Below are 20,443 nucleotides of genomic sequence, written 5' to 3'. Positions count from 1 at the left end.
CCTCTGGGAGAAGATGCACACCTTCCCACGGGGGCTCCTCCCCAGCCAGAGCTACACTTGGCAAACCTTTGGTCCTAAGTGATTTATTCTCTGAATCGAAGAAATAGCGTTTACATATCTTCTAAGTATATATGTAGGTAGCAATGTATGTATTTATTTCTATGAAGTAATAGCCACCCTTAGTATGCATGATTCACTCTGATATCCTATTCTTCTTCTATTCCTGTCTTTGTGCTCTGTTGAAAGAATTTTTTTTTTAAAAAAAAAAACGCAATTCCTCTCCCACTGTGTTGGTTTCAGGTTGTCATTAGCAGAACTCTGGAGCCATACTGCCTTAACCAACCCAATTTTCCTGATGTCCTGCTATTACACTAGGCCTCTTGGCATCGTGTTTTCAGGGGCTGCCTCAGATTGTGCAATGAAGTGAAGTGGAAATTTTAAAACTTTTATTCTACCCATTCTTTCATCTGCCGTCTAAGCAGGCTACAAACCTCCCCAACATCCCTGCCACTAACCCCCTCCAACCGACACTGCAAATGTCAAACACAAGTACCAGCTCAACACAGTCTTCAGTTTCACCCTGGTCTTTTTTTGTGTTTTCTTGTATAGATTTTGTTGCTGATACTGGTTTTTTACTTTCTGTTTCCATTCTATAACTTTTTAGGGTTGATTTGGGAAGCAGAGCACAGCAGCCCAAATTTGCTCGTAATGTTGGCGGCTACAGGTAAGGCACTAACTTGTAAATAATTTAAACTGAGTTTACATTTTTACACAGTTGTGTTCCCCATGAATGAATATGTTATGATCCTTTTTTTATTTCAAGCTCTTTTTTCCTGAATATGTCAGTATACTTTGATAGTTGCCTCTGTAAAGACCTTATACAGTTTTATTAGACTTCTTTTCAGGTAATTCTTGGATTTTGCTGCTATTGCAAATGACATATTGTCTATTAATTGTTGTAGTTAGTTATTGCTTTCGTGAGGTGAAGATTTTCATTTTCTCCAGTAATCTGTTGTACACCTTGTTCTGAAGACCCATGCACTTGAATATTCTACATACCTTTTCCTTTGAATTTTCAAGATCGATAATGGTATTGTCACTAAACATTACATGTTTTTCCAATATTCATACCACTTACTCATTTCGATACTTATAGCTCTTTGTGTCTCAATCCTGATTTCAAACGTAGAGATAATAGCCTACATCTACTTCTCATTCCTGACTTGAATGATAATTCTTCGAACGTTTCACATTTAAGTATGTTTGCCGTTGATTTTAGGAAATGGAAGGTCTATTTGTACATAGATTAACTAAATAAATTTTTTTCTTTTACCATGCACTCATATTAAATTTCTTTAAAAAGCTTTTTCTGTACCTGTTGACACGATCAAATTTTTTTCTCCTCTATTTTTGTGCGTAAGGAATTACGTACAATGAAGTGGGTTTTTTCCCCTAATGTTAAATCACATTTTATTTCCTTGGGCAGAGCCTGTTAATTCATTTAATATGCTAGTAATTTGTGTAGGATATTTACTGCTATGTAACGGAGCTTACTTAATGTGTGTTTTTTTTTTCCATCAAGGGTGGGATGAGGTCCTCATCTGGTTTTTGAATCCAGGAGGGCTAGTCTGGGAGAATGAATTGAACAATTGTCAATATTTTGTATGTTCTGGAAGTGTTGAGATAAGATGGTGGTTAGTATTCCCTGATCATTTGGTAGAATTGGCCTCCAAAACTGCCTAACCTGGAATGTTTGAGGGTGGCTTGAGCTTTGAATATTGTACAGTTTCAGTTTGTATAGTTTAATTAAACTGTTCTTTTTCTTTTCTTTCTTTCTTTCTTTTTTTTTTTTTTTTTTTTTGAGATGGATTCTTGCTCTGTTGTCCAGGCTGGAGTGCAATGGCACAATCTCGGCTCACTGCAAGCTCTGCCTCCGGGGTTCACGCCATTCTCCTGCCTCAGCCTCCTGAGTAGCTGGGATTACAGGCACCCGCCACCACACCCAGCTAATTTTTGTAGTTTTAGTAGAGACGGGATTTCACCTTTTTAGCCAGGATGGTCTCGATCTCCTGACCTCGTGATCTGCCCGCCTTGGCCTCCCAAAGTGCTGGAATTAAAGGTGTGAGCCACTGTGCCCAGCCAAAAGTTTTCTTTTTCTTTTTGGATCACTTTGGTTACTTATTTATTTTGTTTCTACAAAGTGGTCAGTTTCATTTAGGATTTCACTTTTAATGGCATATTTATGATAAAAATTTTATTAGGGAAAGCCTTCACACATACAGAATAATAGAGAGACTAATATAATGAACCCAGTATACTTGATACCCAGCATGAACAACTTTAAATACACAGCAAATCTGGTTCCAGTTAGACACTCACCTACCTGCATATGAGCTGCTGGAATAACATGGAGCAAATTTAAGGCATTATACCATTTCATTTCTAAATAATTCAGTATGCATGTTTTAAAGATAAGGACTTTTTATTAAACAAAAACCCAATAGTTTTCATTTCTGAAAAATTAAATGATTCTCAAGTGTTCAACTATTTTACACACTTATCTGGCCAGCTTATACTTTGTAAAAAACATATTTATTTGATAGAGTACCCAAATATGGTAACTTTTCACCCCAACTTGCTTCACTGTAGTGGTTTCATACACCTATAATACAGCTAGGTTTGTGTGTGTGTGTGTGTGTAACATTCTTTTTTTTTTTTTTTTTTTTTTTTTTTTTTTTTTTTGTTGAGATGGAGTCTCACTGTCTTGCCCAGGCTGGAATGCAGTGGCGCGAATCTCGGCTCACTGCAAGCTCCACCTCCCGGGTTCACGACATTCTGCTGCCACAGCCTCCGGAGCAGCTGGGACTACAGGCGCCCACCACCACGCCTGGCTAATTTTTTTGTATTTTTGGTAGAGATGGCGTTTCACCGTGTTAGCCAGGGTGGTCTCGATCTCCTGACCTCGTGATCTGCCCGCCTCGGCCTCCCAAAGTGCTAGGATTACAGGCGTGAGCGTGTAACATTCTACATTCTGTCCCGTGATTCTCCAACCTCTTAAGTTACTTTTAAACTTTATGTACATTAAGCTTCACTCTTTGTGCTGTAAAGATCTATGGGTTTTCACAAGTGCCTTGTGCCATCTTCTTAGTCTGTTTGGGTTTCTTAACAAAAATAATGTAGATTAAGTGGTTTATAAACAATAGAACTTTATTTCTCACATTCTGGAGGTTGGGAAGTTCAAGATCAAGATGCCGGCAGATTTCATGTCTGGTGAAGACCTGATCCCTAGTTCATAGACAACCTATGTTCTCACATGGAAGAAGGGACAAGGGATCTCTGTGGGGACTATTTTATAAAAACACTAATACCATTCATGAGGACTATGCTCTCATGATCTAGTCATTCTCCAAATACCTCACCTTCTACCTACTACCGTCACCTTGGTATTTCAGCAGATGAATTTTGTGGGAACGCAAATATTCAGAGCAAAGCAAGCATGCATACACCATTACAGTATTACCATACTAGATTCACTTCCCTTATTAGATAAATTCCTTGTGCTTGTCATATAACCCCCTTGGCTACCACTGATAGGTTTTTCATCTCTATAATTTTGCTTTTTTCAGAATGTCATATAAATAGAATCTGATACTATGTAGCCTTTTTAGACTTGTTTCTTTCACTTAGCACGATTATCTAATGACAAAGGACGCTCGGTATATTTATTATGCTTATTTGCCATGTGCATATCTTCTTTTGTACAGCGTGTGTTCAGATCTTTGCCTATTTTCATTTTTTTCTATCATTGAGCTTTAAGAATTCGTGTATATTGTAGAGACAAATTCTTTATCACATATGTGTACCACAGATGTTTTCTGCTAGTCTGTGGTTTCTGTTTTCATTCTCTTAACATTGTCCTTTGAAGAGCATAAGATTTTTATTTTAATAAAATCAACTTGGCAATTTTTTCTTTCACTGATCATGCTTTTGGTGTTGAATTTAAAAACTCATCACCAAACTCAAAGTTATGTGGATTTTCTCTTACGTTTTCTTATAGAGGTTGTATAGTTTTTGGATTTTTCATTAGGTCTATGATGTATATTGAGTTAATCTGCATGGAATATGTAAGAATATGTCCAGGTTATTATAATTTGTGTATAGATGTCTAATTGTTCAGGCACCTTTTGTTGGAAAACCTGTACTTTCACCATTATTGCCTTTGTTGTGAATCATCTGACTATATGTGTGCAGGTCTATTTCTGAACTCTATTCTGTTTTATTAATCTATGTGTCCATTCTTTGCTAATGCTTATGTCCTCCACCAAATTCATATTTTGAAGCCCAGCCCCAGGGTGTCTGTATTTGGAGATGAGGCTTGTAAGGAAGTAATTAATGTTAAAAGAGGTCATAAGGGTGGGGCCTTGATCCCATAGAATTAGTGTGGTTATAAGAAGGGAGAAGAGACAGAAGATAGTATTTTTGTGCCTGCATGAGCTCTCTCTCTCTCTCTCTCTGCAAATGCACAGAGGAAAAGCCAAGAATGGACATATTGAGAAAGGGCCATCTGTAAGCCAGGAATAAGGCCATCACCAGAAGCCAAGCCCGCCAGTCCTTGATCTGGGACTTCCAGACTTCAACACTGTGAAAAAAAAATAATTTTCTGTTGTTTCAGCTACTTAGTCAGTGGCATTTTGTTATGGCAGCCTGAGCTGAGTAAGACATAACCTCAGGTAACACAATGTTTTGTTTCCTCCTAGAAAAAAAATAAAACGTAATTTTGACATTTAAGACGGTGGTTCATTTCGAGTTACATTTTTGTATGGTGAAAGATATGTGCAATGGCTAGTATTATGTGTCAACTTGTCAAAGCTATAGTGCTCAGCTGTGTGGTCAAACAGTAGTCTAGATGTTGCTGTGAAGGTATTTTGTAGATGTGATCATCATTTACCATCAGTTGGCTTTAAGTAAAGTAGTTTAACTTCCATAATGTGGATGGGCCTCATCCAATTAGTTGGAGGTGTTAAGAGAAAAGACCAAGGTTTCTTGGAAAAGGAATTCTCCCACAAGACTAACATGATATTGTCGTGTGAGTTTCTAGCCTGCTGGCCTGCCTTCAGGCTTGGGGAAACCAGGGGGACTGTAGTAGACTGTTGAGAGATGCTGGTGTGATGGAGATGCCCAGGAAACCACGAGCCTCCAGCCCATTGTCCAACATCCACCCACCAATGCCAAAGAGATGAGGAAGGGGAAAGCATCCTCTCAATCCTGGCCCAGAAGCCCTATCAAAGTGAACGGCCTACCCAAGCTCTGACTCTTACCTGTCCTCCACTGGCACAACCCCCACCCCAGCCTGTACCATTTCTCTATGAAGCCTCTGTTCTCCCCCCTCCTCCATCCTCTTCCGCAAACCAATGCCCTTCTGTGATCTCCCTGTTGTCCTTCCAGGTTCCCAAGACAACCCAGAAGGGAAAAGGGACCCGCCAAGGAAGTTCCAGGAACAAAAGCCTCTCCCTAAAAGACCACCACTTCAAAAATCCCTGAGGAATGGAGTGGGCCACCACTATCCAGCCACTCTGACCAGCCAAATGAGGAACTCAATCAAAATGAGCCACAGCAGGACCACAAGGGCAAGGAGACTTCCACTGTCTCCAGCGTCTCCTTGGGCAGCCAGTAATTCCCCGGGCAATTCCACAGACTTGAAGTCTATCTGAAAAGTCTCCAGAGGTCTAACCCCAGATAAGTAGCCAACAGGGTGTAGAGTACATTTTGCACCCCAAAGGGTATGCCCCATGGTGATGGAAATAAAATGAACATGTTGTAAAATGATGTGTGTGTCTGTGTGTCTCAAATGGTGGGGGTAGGGAGTAAGGGGGAAGAGGTGGGAATGTGGGAAGGGAGGGAGGGGGGATCCTCTACAATTTCCTTAAATTCAATTTGCTCTTCTTTCTTTAGTTTTCCAGGGTGAAAGTTTGGTTATTGATTTTAGATTTTATTTTCCAATATAAACATTTAAAATATGCTATACATTTCCCTCAAGGACACACTTTAGCTGAATCCCACTTTTTGTATGTATATTTTGATTTTCATTCAACTTAATGTATTTTTAAAATTCTCCTGAGACTCCCTCTTTGACCGTTAGGTTATTTGGGAGCATATTTTAAAATTTCCAATATTTGGGCATTTTTCAGATATCTTGGTGTTTGGTTTTGAGTTTAATTATATTATGGTCTATGAAGAGGATTTTTATTATTTCTGTTCTTTTCAATGTGTAAGCATTGTTTGATGGCCCAGAACCATCTATCCTGGGAAATATTTCATTCACACTTGAGAGGAATGCTTATTCTGCTGTTGTTGAATGCAGTGCTTTTCTTATTATTTTAATTGGTCAGAGTAGTTAACGGTGCTGTTCAGGTCATCTATATCCTTCCTGGTTTTCTGCTCCCTTTTTTCCTAGTGAGAAACAATTTAAACTTCTTTGACAAATGTATAGTCCCATGAAATCAATACCACATAGAAGGTGGAAAATACATTCATCATCCCCAAAAGTTTCTTCCTGTCCATTTGCTGTCAAACCATCTCTTCAGTAGAAGTGATCCAAGGTGAGCAGAAGTGAGCATCTGCCAACCATGGGCATTTTCCCTATTAACAAAGGCAGGTAGGCACAGAGAGCAGCAGTTGCATTCACACACAGGCAGCATCCAGGAGGAAAACCAGATTGATAGTGTCATAGAAGGAGAGCTTGTTTGCCTGGACGGGCTGTCACTCCCTTTCTTGCCCACTACCTGTCCCCAAGTCTGGCTCTGCCTTCCTGGCCTCCCTGGCTCAGATGGTTGATTCACACCACCTCTCCATCTCCCCCACCTCCTACAGACAGTATTAAGGGCCTTGCCACTTTCTTTTGTTTTTTTGACTTGGTGTTTCTTCAGCATATATTCAATAAAAGTTTTCTGTAGGAATGAATAAATGCATGAATGAATGAAATTACCAGGCGTGGGAGATCCTTGATTCAAAATTTGGAGGCTGCCCCCGCCTTGGCCTCCTGCCTACATGAAGAAACCCACAGTTCCATCGCCTGTACTCACTTGAGTTCAGAAATCACCTGGAAACTATCACTAAGCGCATCACTGCAGATGCCTACTCCCCAGGCCCAAACACTATCATGGAGGTGAGGATGCTCCCAACAGGATGGTGCATAATGCTTCCTCTATTGGACCCCACACATCCCCATCAGTTTAACAAGGAAGGGTGTCACCTCCACTGCCTTGCCATCCAACCTGCTCATGTACACACCTTGGGCCAGTCCTCTACTCCAGACACTGTCTGGTGGCATCATAGGCCAGTGATCAGAGCCCCAGGATACCTGTCTGCTTTTGGGCTAAGAGCTCAGAAGCCTCAGGAGTCCATCTGAGACATGGTCATCATCTGGATCATTTTCATTGCATGTCCACAGTCAGTCCTTCTTCTGCAGAGTCTGAGGTAACTAGTCCCAGGGCACTCTTCCTCCAACTTCCCCTCCATGCAGCTGTGCTGTCACCTTCACCTTCCACTGCTCATAAACATTTCTGGCCTTTCTTGGCTGTTGCTCATCAGTCAGCAACCCATTCACACAGTCCAGGCTCTATAGCGAGTTCAAGTTCACAGGGGATAAAACAGCAGACCCCAGAAGGCATAAGACACCTCCCTGCCCCAGGACGCTGGAAATGGTACACACAACCACTGGAGTGGTTGAGAGAGGGAGCTCACCCCGAATGATGCAGGGAGCCAGCCATACTCTTCCTGAGAGAGGGAAGGGGATGCTGAGGGAAGGTTGGTTCTCCAGCACACTGCTGGTGCATTCAGTCAACATGTCTGCCCTTTCAGATCACATGGCCCCCTCCACCTGCTGCTGATGATGCTGGATTTTCCCAAGCCTATTCCTTTTCATTGTCCTGCCCTCACTCCTCCCTTCCCCCTTCTGTCTCTCAGGTCCCTGCCACCACCGGGCTCAACTCTGGATTCAGAGCTCTGAATGCCAGCCTGCCTGCGGATCTGCGGACTTGGTTTCATATATGGTCTCTCTCATGGACTCTGGCCATTGCTCTCCCCTTGTATTCATTTATTTTCACACTGCTATGAAGAAATACCTGAGACTGGGTAATTTATAAAGAAAAAGAAGTTCAATGGACCGACAGTTCTACATGGCTGGGGAGGCCTCATGGCAGAAGGTGAAGGAGGAGCAAAGATATGTCTCACATGGCAGCAGGCAAGAAAGCATGTGCAGGGCAACTGCCCTTTGTGAAAACATAAGATCTCCTAAGACTTATTTACTATGGCGAGAACAGCATGGGAAAAACTTACCCCTGTGATTCAATTACCTCCCACCTGGTCCCTCCCATGACACCTGGAGATTATGGGAGCTACAATTCAAGATGAGATTTGGGTGGGGACACAACCAAACCATATCACTGCTGGATCCTTCCGATTACCCTCATGGGCCGAGGGTGTCCTGTCTGCTCTCCTTCCCTGGCTCCTGTTTATTCTGACCAAATCCTTCTCAAAGCACAAGAGAAATGTCCTGTCCCCACTTCAGAATTTTAAATCATGCCTAGAGAAATGTTGCTCAGCATGTCACTGTATAAATCCAACTTCATATGGCTGAGGGATTAAGTTAGTGTGTACTTAACCTAATCAGCGAAAGCAAAGACACAATTTAAAACAACAATGAAACAATATATCTTCACCAAATTTTATTCATAATTTTCACCAAAAATTAGAAGATTGATAACACAAAATCTTTCTGTGAGTGTAGGATATTCACGTCTATTCATTTGTGAGAAAATTCATTGGTACAGTATTTTTGGAATACATTTTGACAGTATTTCTAAAGAGTTAAACTATTCACACCATTTCCACCTTAACCCAATGTCCATGTTACTATATCTTTCTTATTGGAAAGCCTGCATATTTGTCCAAAAACGTATGCTTATTTCAGTTCTATTAATCATAGCAACAAATGGGAAAGAATGTATGTGTTTATCAGGAAAAGAAAGGTTTAATTAACTATGGCACCCAACCACTTTAGAATTCAAGGGGATATTTACAATAGTGATCACGATTGTAGGTACAGTTGCGGGAAGACCTTGCGTTCATCTTATTACGTGGGAAAGGCATGTGACATATCAATATATATTTTCATAAAACATCCATGTGTAAAAAATCCTTGACTGAGCTTTAAAATGCTGCACATGGATCTCATCCTCCACACTCTTCTTCATCAAATCACCACCAACTCTCACCCTTCTCTCTCCCTCTCAACTAACGGAACAACATCACTAACCTCAGAAGTCAGGTCAATAGAGACTCTCCATCAGTTCACAGTCCCTCAGTTCCTAAAACTCTTACATATCTTTCCGTCTCACCATCTCCCTCACATCCCCCACAGACTGAATTAAGGGCACTGCTGCTTTCTTGTGTTTTGTTGACTTGGTGTTTCCTCAGCATATATTCAATAAAAGTTTTCTGTAGGAATGAGTAAGTGCATGGAATAAATGAAATTACCAGGCATAGGAATTATTTGGTTCAAATTATGGCGTCTGCCTGGCCTGGGCCTCCTACCTGCATGAAGAAAAACCCACAGTTCCTTCACCTGTGCTCACTTGAGTTCAGAAAAATCCGTGGACACCACCACTGAGAGGGTCACTGCAGATGGCTTATCCCCAGGCCCAAACACTGTCGTGGAGGTGAGGATGCTCCCAACAGAATGGTGCATGATGCTTCCTGTATTGGACCCCACACATCCCCATCAGTTTAACAAGGAAGGCTGCCAACTCCAGCCTTCTCATGTACACACCTTGGGCCATCCCTGTATACCAGACTGTGTCTGTTGGCAACATAGGCCAGCGATCACTGCCCTAGGACACCTGCCCCTTTGTGTGTCAAGAGTTCAGAAGCCACAGAAGTCCATCTGAGACACAGTCGCCACCTGGATCATTTTCAAGGCACATCCACAGCCAATCCTTCATCTGCAGAGTCTGAGCTGACTAGTCCCTGGGCACTCTTCCTCCCATTTCTCCTCCATGCAGTCCCACTGCCCCTTTCAACTGCATTCCTGGCCTGTCTCATCAGTTGGTCATCAGTCAGCAACCCACTCACATAGCCCAGCCTCTATGGAGGGTCCCCAGGGGATAGAACACCAGCTCCGAGCAGGCATGAAGGCATCTCCCAGATCTGGGATGCTGGTGAAGGTGCAAATGACCACTGGAGTTTTCAAGAGAGGTAGCTGACCCAGAATGATGCAAGGAGTCAGCCAAGATCTTCCTGAGACAGGGAAGAGGATTCTGAGGGCAGGAAGGTTGACCAGCACAGTCCTGGTGCATTTAGCCAACAGGCCCGCCCACTCAGATCACAGGGCCCCCTCCAGCTGGTGATGATGGTGCCGAGATTTCCCAAGCCTATTCCTGTTCATTGTCCTGTCCTCCTCCTTCCCCTCCCTCTTCTCCCCCTTAGGTCCCTGACCCCACTGGCCTGAACTCTGGATTTAGAGCTCGGAGTGCCAGCCTGCCTGGGGTTCTGTGGACTTGGTTTCTCATGTGGTCTCTCTCATGGACGCTAGCAATGGCTCTCCCCTGGATCCTCCCTGGATCCTCCCTTATGGGCTGAGGGTCTCCTGTCTGCTCTCATTACCTGGCTCCTCTTCAGTCTGACCAAATCCTTCTCAAAGCAGAGAAGAAATGTCCTGTCCACATTTCAGAATTTTAAATCGATTGTGACTTTTATGAGAATTTGAATTGGTACAGCATTTTTGTAATACAATTTTAGAAATATTTTAGATGTTAAAACTATTTTCACCCTTTCATTTTAATTCAATGTTCATGTTAATATATCCTTCTTAGAAGAAAATCATGTTTGCCTAAAATTCATATTCAGATGTTGATTTTATTCTATTTATCACATAGCAAATGGGAAACGACTTACATGTCCATTAGGAAGAAAGAGTTTTATTAAATATGGTGCATGCCTAATTTAGAATTAAAGAAAGTGGTTTCAAAAGTGAGAAAGATCTATCTGTCTGTCTATCTCTCTATCTATCTATCTATCTATCTAATCTATCTATACTGTTGTCGAAAGATACTACATCCGTTTTATAAAGTGATAAAAGCAGATCAGTATGTACGTCATTGTCCTTGTATATTAAATAAAAATAATATATTGTTATGATTTATTTGTCAGTGAAAAGACTACAGTCAGCAGTAAAATAATACACAAGTTTGTTAATTGTGGTGACCTATGCGGGGGGAGGTGTTGTTAACTGTGGAGGAGCTTTATAAAAAAAAAATTCTGAGTTATCTACATTTCTATAATTTTTGCAATAAGAATATATGCACTACTACAATTTAAATAAAAAATATTTAATCCTGACAACAGCAATACTAGCCATGTCAGTTTAAGAAACTGCTAGCCAATGCAACAGAACCACCATGAATGGCTTGCCAAAACAGAAGTTTATTTTACGTGCAAATAAGTTCTGACGCAGTTTGCCAGGGGATCTCCACTCTCATGGGACCCAGGGATCCAAGTTGCTTTCACCTTGTGATTCCGCCATCTCAAGATGAAGCTGCCATGTTTGCTGTTGAAAGCGGGGCGAAAGCGTGGAAATGACACACTGGCTCCCAAATGCCTGGATGTGACAAGCAATGCTTCTGCTCATATATTGGTGTAATGGAAAAGTCACATGGCCCTTCCTAACTACAAGGACTTTACTGTTCCCATGTGTCCAGGAAGGAGACAAAGACAAAATGTGGGTGAGTAGGATACCCTCCCCCATAAACTGTTACATAGTAGGTGCTCAACAAAAGCAACTATGATTATTTGATATTATACTACCCATCTCATTTCTAGGAGAAGTTTCTGAGAAGGCCAAATTTGCCGTGACATTCTCCAACTTTTTCCAGTGTCAAATATGTGACTGACGTTTTCAAATATACAATCATAACTAACTGTTCAAGAATCTTGAAAGTCTCAGCAGGAAGGCTTTCCTTTGCAATATCCTTTAAATCCTTAGTAGGCTGAGAATTTTTCCTCCATTTGATTCCGAGTCAAAATGTTAACCTGTGAATTTCTGCTACCCTCCACACGCCTGAACACCTGTCTGGTGCCTTTACGCACACTGAAGGCCAGTATTTTCCCGTGGAGCAGGTAAACAGACAAGAAACAGAAGGCTGCTTAATTATTCCTCTTTCATGAGAGTTGACATGTTTTCAAGGAATCTTTTTTAAACTCCTGGAGGACTCCAGAAATTTGGGAATTCAGTCTCAGTAAGTAGATGTTTGTTCTACTGGGATTTCCCAAGGTTTTTCTCATCTAATACTCATGAGGGACGGTTTGCTCTTTGACCATTTNTTCTCAAAGCAGCCAAGGAAATCCAGGTATGCATATTTGTTTGATTTTACAGAATAGACTGAGGTATAAGGCAAGAATTAACTATCTTTTAATGTCTTGAGTTCTTTATCTCATGTATGTTATTGCTAATTCGCTCACAATTTTAAGCAAATACTTTTTCCACTGCTGTTATTATATTACAATTCACAAAATAGAATGGATTTCCCAATCTGAATAAAAAACAAGACTCTTACTCCTAAACTATATAAACAGCACTATGTGTGACTACTGTCATTCACAAACGTGGATGCTGAAGTTCATTCAACCATCCGTTAAAAGGAACATTTGAACAATTCCAACAGGAAACAAAGATAAATCTCTGAGTCATCCAATAGAACAGAAACCCAAAACTGAGAATGCTGACTGCTCTCTTCAAAGAGTGAAGAATGGGCCTCATGTCACACGAGGCAGTGGAAGCTAATGGATGGGGCCCTGGAAGGTGCACTGGCCCAGACCCCCTCCCACCGGCCCTGGCTGCAACGTGTGCTCGGACTCACTCTTCCCCCTCTCTCAAAGCCCATTCATGCAGGGGTGGGTAGGAAATGTGAGGTTCTCCACTGATCTTTAGCATATGGTACAGGACTTTCACATAGCTGGTTTCAACGAGGGCCCTTGGACCCCACAGGAACTCATAGCATGCAGGATCACTGCCAGGCACCTGCCGGTACTCCAGGTAGTTTTCCTGCACCAAATCTTGGGTAAGCAGCTTCCTGGGATGTGCGAAGACGCTGTCCTCCCTCCCATCAAACACCTCCAACACACTCAGCTCCTCCCAGATTTTCTCCTCAGGGGCGCAGTCGCCCTCTATTGCGATTATGGCCAGGACGATTATCAGGAGGCCTGTCTTGGGCATGATCTGATTGTCGCCCAGCAGGCCATCGTAGGAGAGGCCCAGGCAGGTGACAAGGATGTACAAGTGGCCGAGTGGGACCACTTCCATCACCTCGATACCAAAGACCAGCTGCAAGTACTCAGAGGCTTTGCTGAAGATCAAAGGAAAGAAGTACTGGCAATTTCTCATGACACTCTCCAGCATTTCTGCCATTGTGAACGGCTCCCTGGCTCGATACTTGAGGAGCAGAAAATGAACCAACTCAGTCACCTTCCTACTGAGTGCTGCTTGGAACTCGGACTCCAGGTCAGGAAACATTCTTGGTCCCTCCTCTTCTTGGTTGCTGGAGCCCTCATCGGATTGGCTCCAAAGGGTGTAGTTGATGGTAGTAGAGAAGCTGGAGGCCCCCTGAGGACTCTGGGTAGGACCTGGTGACTCAGCAGCAGGCACCTCCCCCAGGGTGACTTCCACTAGAGTAGAAGAGGAGGAAGCAGTGTGCTGCTCCTCAGTAGCAGGAGCCTGTGCACCCACCAGGCCCAGGGTCTCTCCTCGGGCCTCAAGGCCTTCTTCAGGCTTGCAGTGTTGACTCTTCTGCTCAAGAGGCATGATGACTTTGGTCAGGGCAGCAGGCGGGAATGTGGGCAGGAGCTGGGCAATGAAGACCCACAGGCCTGGGAAGAGACGGAGCGTGTGAGAGCCCTGAGTTGAGAACTGAATTGACCCTTGGAGGCTCTATCAAAGGCTTACTTACAGATCTTCTCCTTCAACGCTCCTCCAGTGCCTCTGGTCCTCCTTGTCGGCCTGACCCCTCAGAACCTGAAGGAGGAAGTGAGAGGGCACCTCAGGGTACAGCCAGCAAGCACATGCTGAGGCTGCAGGACTGGCACTAGCGAGGGTGAGACCAGGCGCTCTGGAGTCCCATTTGTTCTGGGGCGGGTGGGGCCCTTGGTGCGCATTCCAGGAAAACCTTCAGTGTTGGCACTGTCTGTGTCCCCTCTGCTTTGTGACCTGAGGACACTGACTGAGACCAAGGCCTCACTGCCTGGTTTCTAGAGTTCCTGATTCCTGGGAAAGGAATGCACGGGCCTTCAGGGTGCAGACTGCAAGCACAGCCACGGATTCCCAGATATTTCAGCAGGGTTGGCCAGACTCTGTGAGGTCCCCACTCTACTCTGGTGGAGGGTCCCCTCTGTGCTCACTCAGGGCCCTCACCTTTCTCCTTGTAGGGCCTAATCCCGCCCTTTTGCTGGCCTGAGAAACTCTCATGTTAAGAACTCACATTCCTGATGTGGTACAGAAGGACATGAGGGACTAACATCTGGCCATACATGACCAGGTCCTCCCGCAAAGCACAATGAGAGATGTCCAAATTCATTGGAGTCCATGTGTCCTGAGTGAGGAGCCTGCTTGGTCCTCACGTCCACTCCTGGTAGGGCCTGAGAGCCTCCCTCCCTCTACTGACCTGAGTGCATCCCCTTCAGACCAAACCCTCCTGTTCCCTGACATCAGAGATCCCAGGATAATGGAGGGACCTCAGCTGACGGCCCTGCCCAAGCTCTCTCAGGTAACGGCAGGGGCAGGGCAGATTTCTATGGGGCCCCCTGTCTGCATTCTGGCCCAGGAGAGTCGTCAATCCTCCCTCAGGCTCCCCACCTGGATGCTTGGCAGATCCTAGGACCACTGCATCTGTCGACCAGATGGGGGCCCCTGTGTTGACCTGAGTCACCCACTGAAAACAAGGTCCTCACATCCCTGAGATGTTGAAACAGAAGTGAGGAGGGGCCACATCCTGTCACCCCCATGGGCGTTGTCCAGGGCTGACCCCTTTGGTTCTAGGTTGAGGCTTCTGATGGCCTCCTGTGGGTTACTCATCTTACTCCTGCCGGGACCTGCCCTTCCTCAACCACCAACCCCCTGAAATGGGCAGACATCTCCTCTTTACACCAACACCTTATCTCCCTGAGGGTTCACCAACCTTCTGCCTGTGGTACAAATGAGATTGCCACTTACGGCCATCCCTGATCAGGTTCCCCCAGAGCCAAGAACAAGGGACAGCCAAACTCTGTGGCATTCCTTTTATCTAGGCCGGGGGTTTCCCCAGTCTTCACGAAGGGGGCACACCCTGGGTACGGCAGATCCTGGAATTCCTCCCTCTGCAGACCTGAAGTCCCACTCGTCAGATCACAGTCCTCAACTCTGTCACCCTGAAGGCGCAATGAGCACAGGGTACATTCGGCCACTGTGCCCAGGATCCCCCCAGCCCAAGGTTCCCACTGATCTGGACTGCAACCTCCCCTCAGTCCTCCCTCTTCTTCCTCCCCTTGACTTCTCGCAGGGCTGGGCCCCATCCCCCTGCTGAAGTGGTTCTGCATCCCTAGGATTCCTGCGGCCGTATGAAAAGTTGCCTCAGATTGAGACAGGGGTATAGTAGGCCCCGTGTCCTGGTATGCTGGGTCCTCTCAGGACTCCATTGTCTTCCAGGAGGACCTGGACCCTTCGTCTGCTTCCCAAAGGCCATACTCACGATACCGAACCCCTTCCTTCCCTTAGCAGTAGAGGTGAAGGTCAGGATCCACGTGCTTGGCCACCATTCCCAGAGCCTCCTTGGGTTTATGGCAGGGGCAAAGCCCGGATTCTGCCAGGATGGGGGTGGGGGTGGGGATGGGAATGCGGTTGGTGTTTGAGGGATGGGGATGGGGTTGGTGTTGGGGGATGGGAATGGTGGTGGGTGCAGGGGGTGGGTTGTGCTCAGTCCCCTCTCCGGGTCCTGACCTTGATTCCTGGCTGAGTCTGGGCCCTGCCCACTTCTAAGCAGCCCTTCCCTGGTCACACAAAGCTCTTACCCCAGAGTTCCCTGGGGTTAAAGTGGCGGGGGTTGGCGGGGTGAGGTGGTGGCGACCCAGCCTTCCACGTCTTCCGTTTCAGGGTGGTCCAGGCCTGGCAACAGAGGCAGCACTGAATTGTTTGAGGCCCTCTGTCTGTGGTGAGACTCGCCCCAGTACTCCCTCAGCATCTCACCTTGCCTCCTCACCAGACTTCGGCCTGCTTCCCTCCCCCGACATCAGGCCGTTGCTCAGGGCGAGAATCTCGCTGCCCTCTGATCCCCAATGCGCAAGTCAGTGACGTCACATCCGGGCATCGGCACTTCCCTGGGTTTTCCACAGAGGTGGAACTGGATTCTGCCTGGATGGGGATCTGGATGGTGATGGGGGTAAACATGAAGATGGTGTTGGGGGTAGGGGCAGGGATTGGGACGGGGATCCTGTGGCTGTGTAGATCCCGGTGGGGTCGGGGGAGTTGGGGGTGGGAGGGGCCTTTGGTCATCCCTCAGGATCCTGATTTGGATACCTGGCTGAGCCTGGACCGCCATCCTCTGCTGATTGTATGTGCTCAGACCAAGTCTCTGACTCTGAGTCCCCCCGAAGTGGCATTGAGGGGAGGGGTGTGGTCGGGGTGACATCATTGCCAGTGTTTACCAGGGCTGACAAGGGGACTGAGTTGGATTCTCTGGTCCCTTTATGTGGGGGAGGGTGGACCCTCAGTCCTCATTCAGGAGGGTCCTCTTCCTCACTCCTGGCTGTTGGATGAAGTGATGGGTGGGAGATACACTGTTTCTGTCACCTCTGAGCATTTGCGCGTCTGCACCCCTTGTAGAGAATGGCTGCGGGTCCCAGGCCAGGTGCTCCCTGCAGGGTGGGAGCTCCTGCGATTGTAGTGACCTCTGGGAGAAGATGCACACCTTCCCACGGGAGCTACTCCCCAGCCAGAGCTACACTTGGCAAACCTTTGGTCCTAAGTGATTTATTCTCTGAATCGAAGAAATAACGTTTACATATCTTCTAAGTATATATGTAGGTAGCAATATATGTATTTATTTCTATGAAGTAATAGCCACCCTTAGTATGCATGATTCACTCTGATATCCTATTCTTCTTCTATTCCAGTCTTTGTGTTCTGTTGAAAGAATTTTTTTTTTTTTTTTTTTTTTTTTTTTTTTTTTTTTGAAACGGAGTCTCGCTCTGTCGCCCAGGCTGGAGTGCAGTGGCCGGATCACAGCTCACTGCAAGCTCCGCCTCCCGGGTTTACGCCATTCTCCTGCCTCAGCCTCCCGAGTAGCTGGGACTACAGGCGCCCGCCACCTCGCCCGGCTAAGTTTTCGTATTTTTTAGTAGAGACGGGGTTTCACCGTGTCAGCCAGGATGGTCTCGATCTCCTGACCTTGTGGTCCGCCCGTCTCGGCCTCCCAAAGTGCTGGGATTACAGGCTTGAGCCACCGCGCCCGGCCAAGAATTTTTTTTTTTAAACGTAATTCCTCTCCCACTATGTTGGTTTCTGGTTGTTATTAGCAGAACTCTGGAGCCATAGTGCCTTAACCAACCCAATTTTCCTGGTGTTCTGCTATTACACTAGGCCTCTTGGCATCGTGTTTTCAGGGACTGCCTCAGATTGTGCAATGAAGTGAAGTGGAAATTTTAAAACTTTTATTCTACCCATTCTTTCATCTGTTGTCTAGGCAGGCTACAAACCTCCCCAACATCCCTGCTGCTAACCCCCTCCAACCGACACTGCAAGTGTCAAACACAAGTACCAGCTCAACATGGTCTTCAGTCTCACCCTGGGCTGTCCCTGTTTTGTTACGTAGATTTTGTTGCTGATACTGGTTTTTTACTTTCTGTTTCCATCTATAACTTTTTAGGGTTGATTTGGGAAGCAGAGCACAGCAGCCCAAATTTGCTCGTAATGTCGGTGGCTACAGGTAAGGCACTAAATTGTAAATAATTTAAGCTGAGTTTACATTTTTACACTGCTGTGTTCCCCATGAATGAATATGTTATACTCCTCTATATATTTCAAGCTCTTTTTTTCTGAATATGTCAGTATACTTCGATAGCTGCCTGTATAAACACCTTATACGTTTTTATTAGACTTCTGTTTAAGTAATTATTGGATTTTCTTGCTATTACAAATGGTATATTGTCTATTAATTGTTCTAGTTAGTTATTGCTTTCGTGAGGTGAAGATTTTGATTTTGCTGTAGTAATCTGTTGCACACCTTGTTCTGAAGGCAGATGCACTTGAATATTCCACATACCTTTTCCTTTGAATTTTCAAGATCGATAATGGTATTATCACTAAATATTACATGTTTTTCCAATATTCATACCACTTACTCATTTTGATGCTTACAGCTCTTTGTGTCTCAATCCTGATTTCAAACGTAGAGATAATAGCCTGCATCTACTACTCATTCCTGACTTGACTGATAATTCTTTGAATATTTGACATTTAAGTATGTTTGCTGTTGATTTTAGGAAACAGAAGTTCTCTTTGAGTATAGGTTGCCTAAATACTTTTTTTTTTTTTTACCATGAACTCATATTAAATTTATTTTAAAAGCTTTTTCTGTACCCGTTGACATGATCAAAATTTTTCTCCTCCGTTTTGTATGTGAGGAATCACAATGAAACAGATTTTTTTCTAATGTTAAATCATATTTTATTTCCTTGGGCAGAGCCTGTTTATTCGTCTAATATGCTACTAATTTATGTAGGATATTTATTGCTATGTGAGGGAGGTTACTTGAGGTGTTCTTTTGCCATCAGGGGAGGGATGTGATCTTCATCTGGTTTTGAATCCAGGAGGGCTAGTCTGGGAGAATGAATTGAACAATTATCAATCTTTTGTATGTTCTGGAAGAGTTGATATAAGATGGTGGTTAGTTTTCTCTGATCATTTAGTAAAATTGGCTTCCAAAGCTGCCTAACCTGGAATGCTTGAGGGTAGCTTGAGCTTTGAATATTGTACAGTTTCAGTTTGTATAGTTTAATTAAAGTTTTATTTTTCTTTTTGGGTCAGTTTGGTTACTTATTTATTTTATTTCTACAAAGTGGTCAATTTTATTTAGGATTTCACTTTTAATGACATATTTATGATAAAAAAAGTTTTATTAGGGAAAGCCTTCACACATACAGAATAACAGAAACTAATATAAAGAACACAGGGTACTTGATACCCAGCATGAACAATTTTAAATACACAGCAAATCTGGTTCCCATTAGACACTCGCCTACCTGCATATGAACTGCTGGAATAATATGGAGCAAATCTAAGGCATTATACCATTTCATCTCTAAATACCTTAATATGCATTTTTAAAAGTTAAGGATTTTTTTAAAACAAAAAGTCAATAGTTTTCATATCTAAAACATTAAATAAATGATTATCAAATGTTCAACTATTTTACACACTTATCTGGCCAACTTATACTTTACAGAATATATATTTCTTTGATGGAGTACCCAAATATGGTAACTTCCCCCCCCCCCCACTTGCTTCACTGTGGTGGTTTCATACATCTATAATACAGCTAGGTTTGTGTGTTTGTGTAACATTCTACCTGCTGTCCCGTGATTCTCCAACCTCTTAAGTTACTTTTAAAATTTAGATACATTAAGCTTCACTCTTTGTGCTTTAAAGATCTATGGGTTGTGACAAATACCTTGTGCCATTGTCTTAGTCCATTTGGGCTTCCATAACAAAAGTAATGTAGACTGGGTGGCTTATAAACAAACAACTTTATTTCTCACATTCTGGAGGTTGGGAAGTCCAAGATCAAGGTGCTGGCAGATTTCATGTCTGGTGGAGACCTGTTCCCTAGTTCACAGACAGCTAGCTGCCTTTTCCCTAGGTCCTCACATGCAAGAAGGGGTAAGGGAACTCTGTGGGGTCTATTTTATAAAAACACTAATCCCATTCATGAGGACTCTGCTCTCATGATCAAGTCATTCTCCAAATACCCCACCTTCTACCTACTACCATCACCTTGGTATTTCAGCACATGAATTTTGTGGCAACAAAAATATTCAGACCAGGCCGGGCGCGGTGGCTCAAGCCTGTAATCCCAGCACTTTGGGAGGCCGAGACGGGCGAATCACGAGGTCAGGAGATCGAGGCCATCCTGGCTAACACGGTGAAACCCCATCTCTACTAAAAAATACAAAAAACTAGTCGGGGTTTCACCATGTTAGCCAGGATGCTAGCCGGGCGTGGTGGCGGGCGCCTGTAGTCCCAGCTACTCGGAGGCTGAGGCAGGAGAATGGCGTGAACCTGGGAGGCGGAGCTTGCAGTGAGCCGAGATCGCGCCACTGCACTCCAGCCTGGGTGACACAGCGCGAGACTCCGTCTCAAAAAAAA

At 44.4% G+C, this 20,443-nt stretch overlaps 1 protein-coding gene and 1 pseudogene across 4 annotated transcripts; one reads left to right on the top strand and one right to left on the bottom strand.

The window, feature by feature from the left end:
• Positions 1-4,986: 4,986 nt before the first annotated feature.
• On the top strand, positions 4,987-5,820 carry LOC112616550 (annotated as a pseudogene). The gene is made up of 2 exons (XR_003117662.1): positions 4,987-5,287; positions 5,446-5,820. The product of XR_003117662.1 is annotated as a chondrosarcoma-associated gene 2/3 protein-like (transcript).
• Positions 5,821-12,378: 6,558 nt separating this feature from the next.
• LOC112616548 (melanoma-associated antigen 2) lies at positions 12,379-16,364 on the bottom strand. Of its 3 annotated transcripts, none has more exons than XM_025373526.1 (3): positions 16,268-16,364; positions 14,001-14,065; positions 12,379-13,920 (listed from the first exon to the last, which is right to left on the bottom strand). In XM_025373526.1, the coding sequence occupies exon 3, from the start codon at positions 13,853-13,855 to the stop codon at positions 12,911-12,913; it is 945 nt and encodes a 314-aa protein (XP_025229311.1). In that variant the 5' UTR covers positions 13,856-13,920; positions 14,001-14,065; positions 16,268-16,364; the 3' UTR covers positions 12,379-12,910. The 3 variants fall into 3 exon arrangements, with proteins under 3 accessions (XP_025229311.1, XP_025229312.1, XP_025229313.1); XM_025373527.1 differs by lacking the exon at positions 16,268-16,364 and adding an exon at positions 16,093-16,254; XM_025373528.1 differs by lacking the exon at positions 14,001-14,065.
• Positions 16,365-20,443: the final 4,079 nt, after the last annotated feature.

The sequence above is a fragment of the Theropithecus gelada genome, chromosome X (assembly GCF_003255815.1).
Source record: "Theropithecus gelada isolate Dixy chromosome X, Tgel_1.0, whole genome shotgun sequence".
NCBI classification, from domain to species: domain Eukaryota; kingdom Metazoa; phylum Chordata; class Mammalia; order Primates; family Cercopithecidae; genus Theropithecus; species Theropithecus gelada.
Note: the sequence above shows the minus strand (reverse complement) of the source record. Positions and strands in the feature narration are given on the sequence as shown.

Excerpts from the sequence above, each read along its gene's own strand:
- LOC112616548 (XM_025373526.1), bottom strand. The coding sequence starts at position 13,855 with ATGCCTCTTGAGCAGAAGAGTCAACACTGCAAGCCTGAAGAAGGCCTT.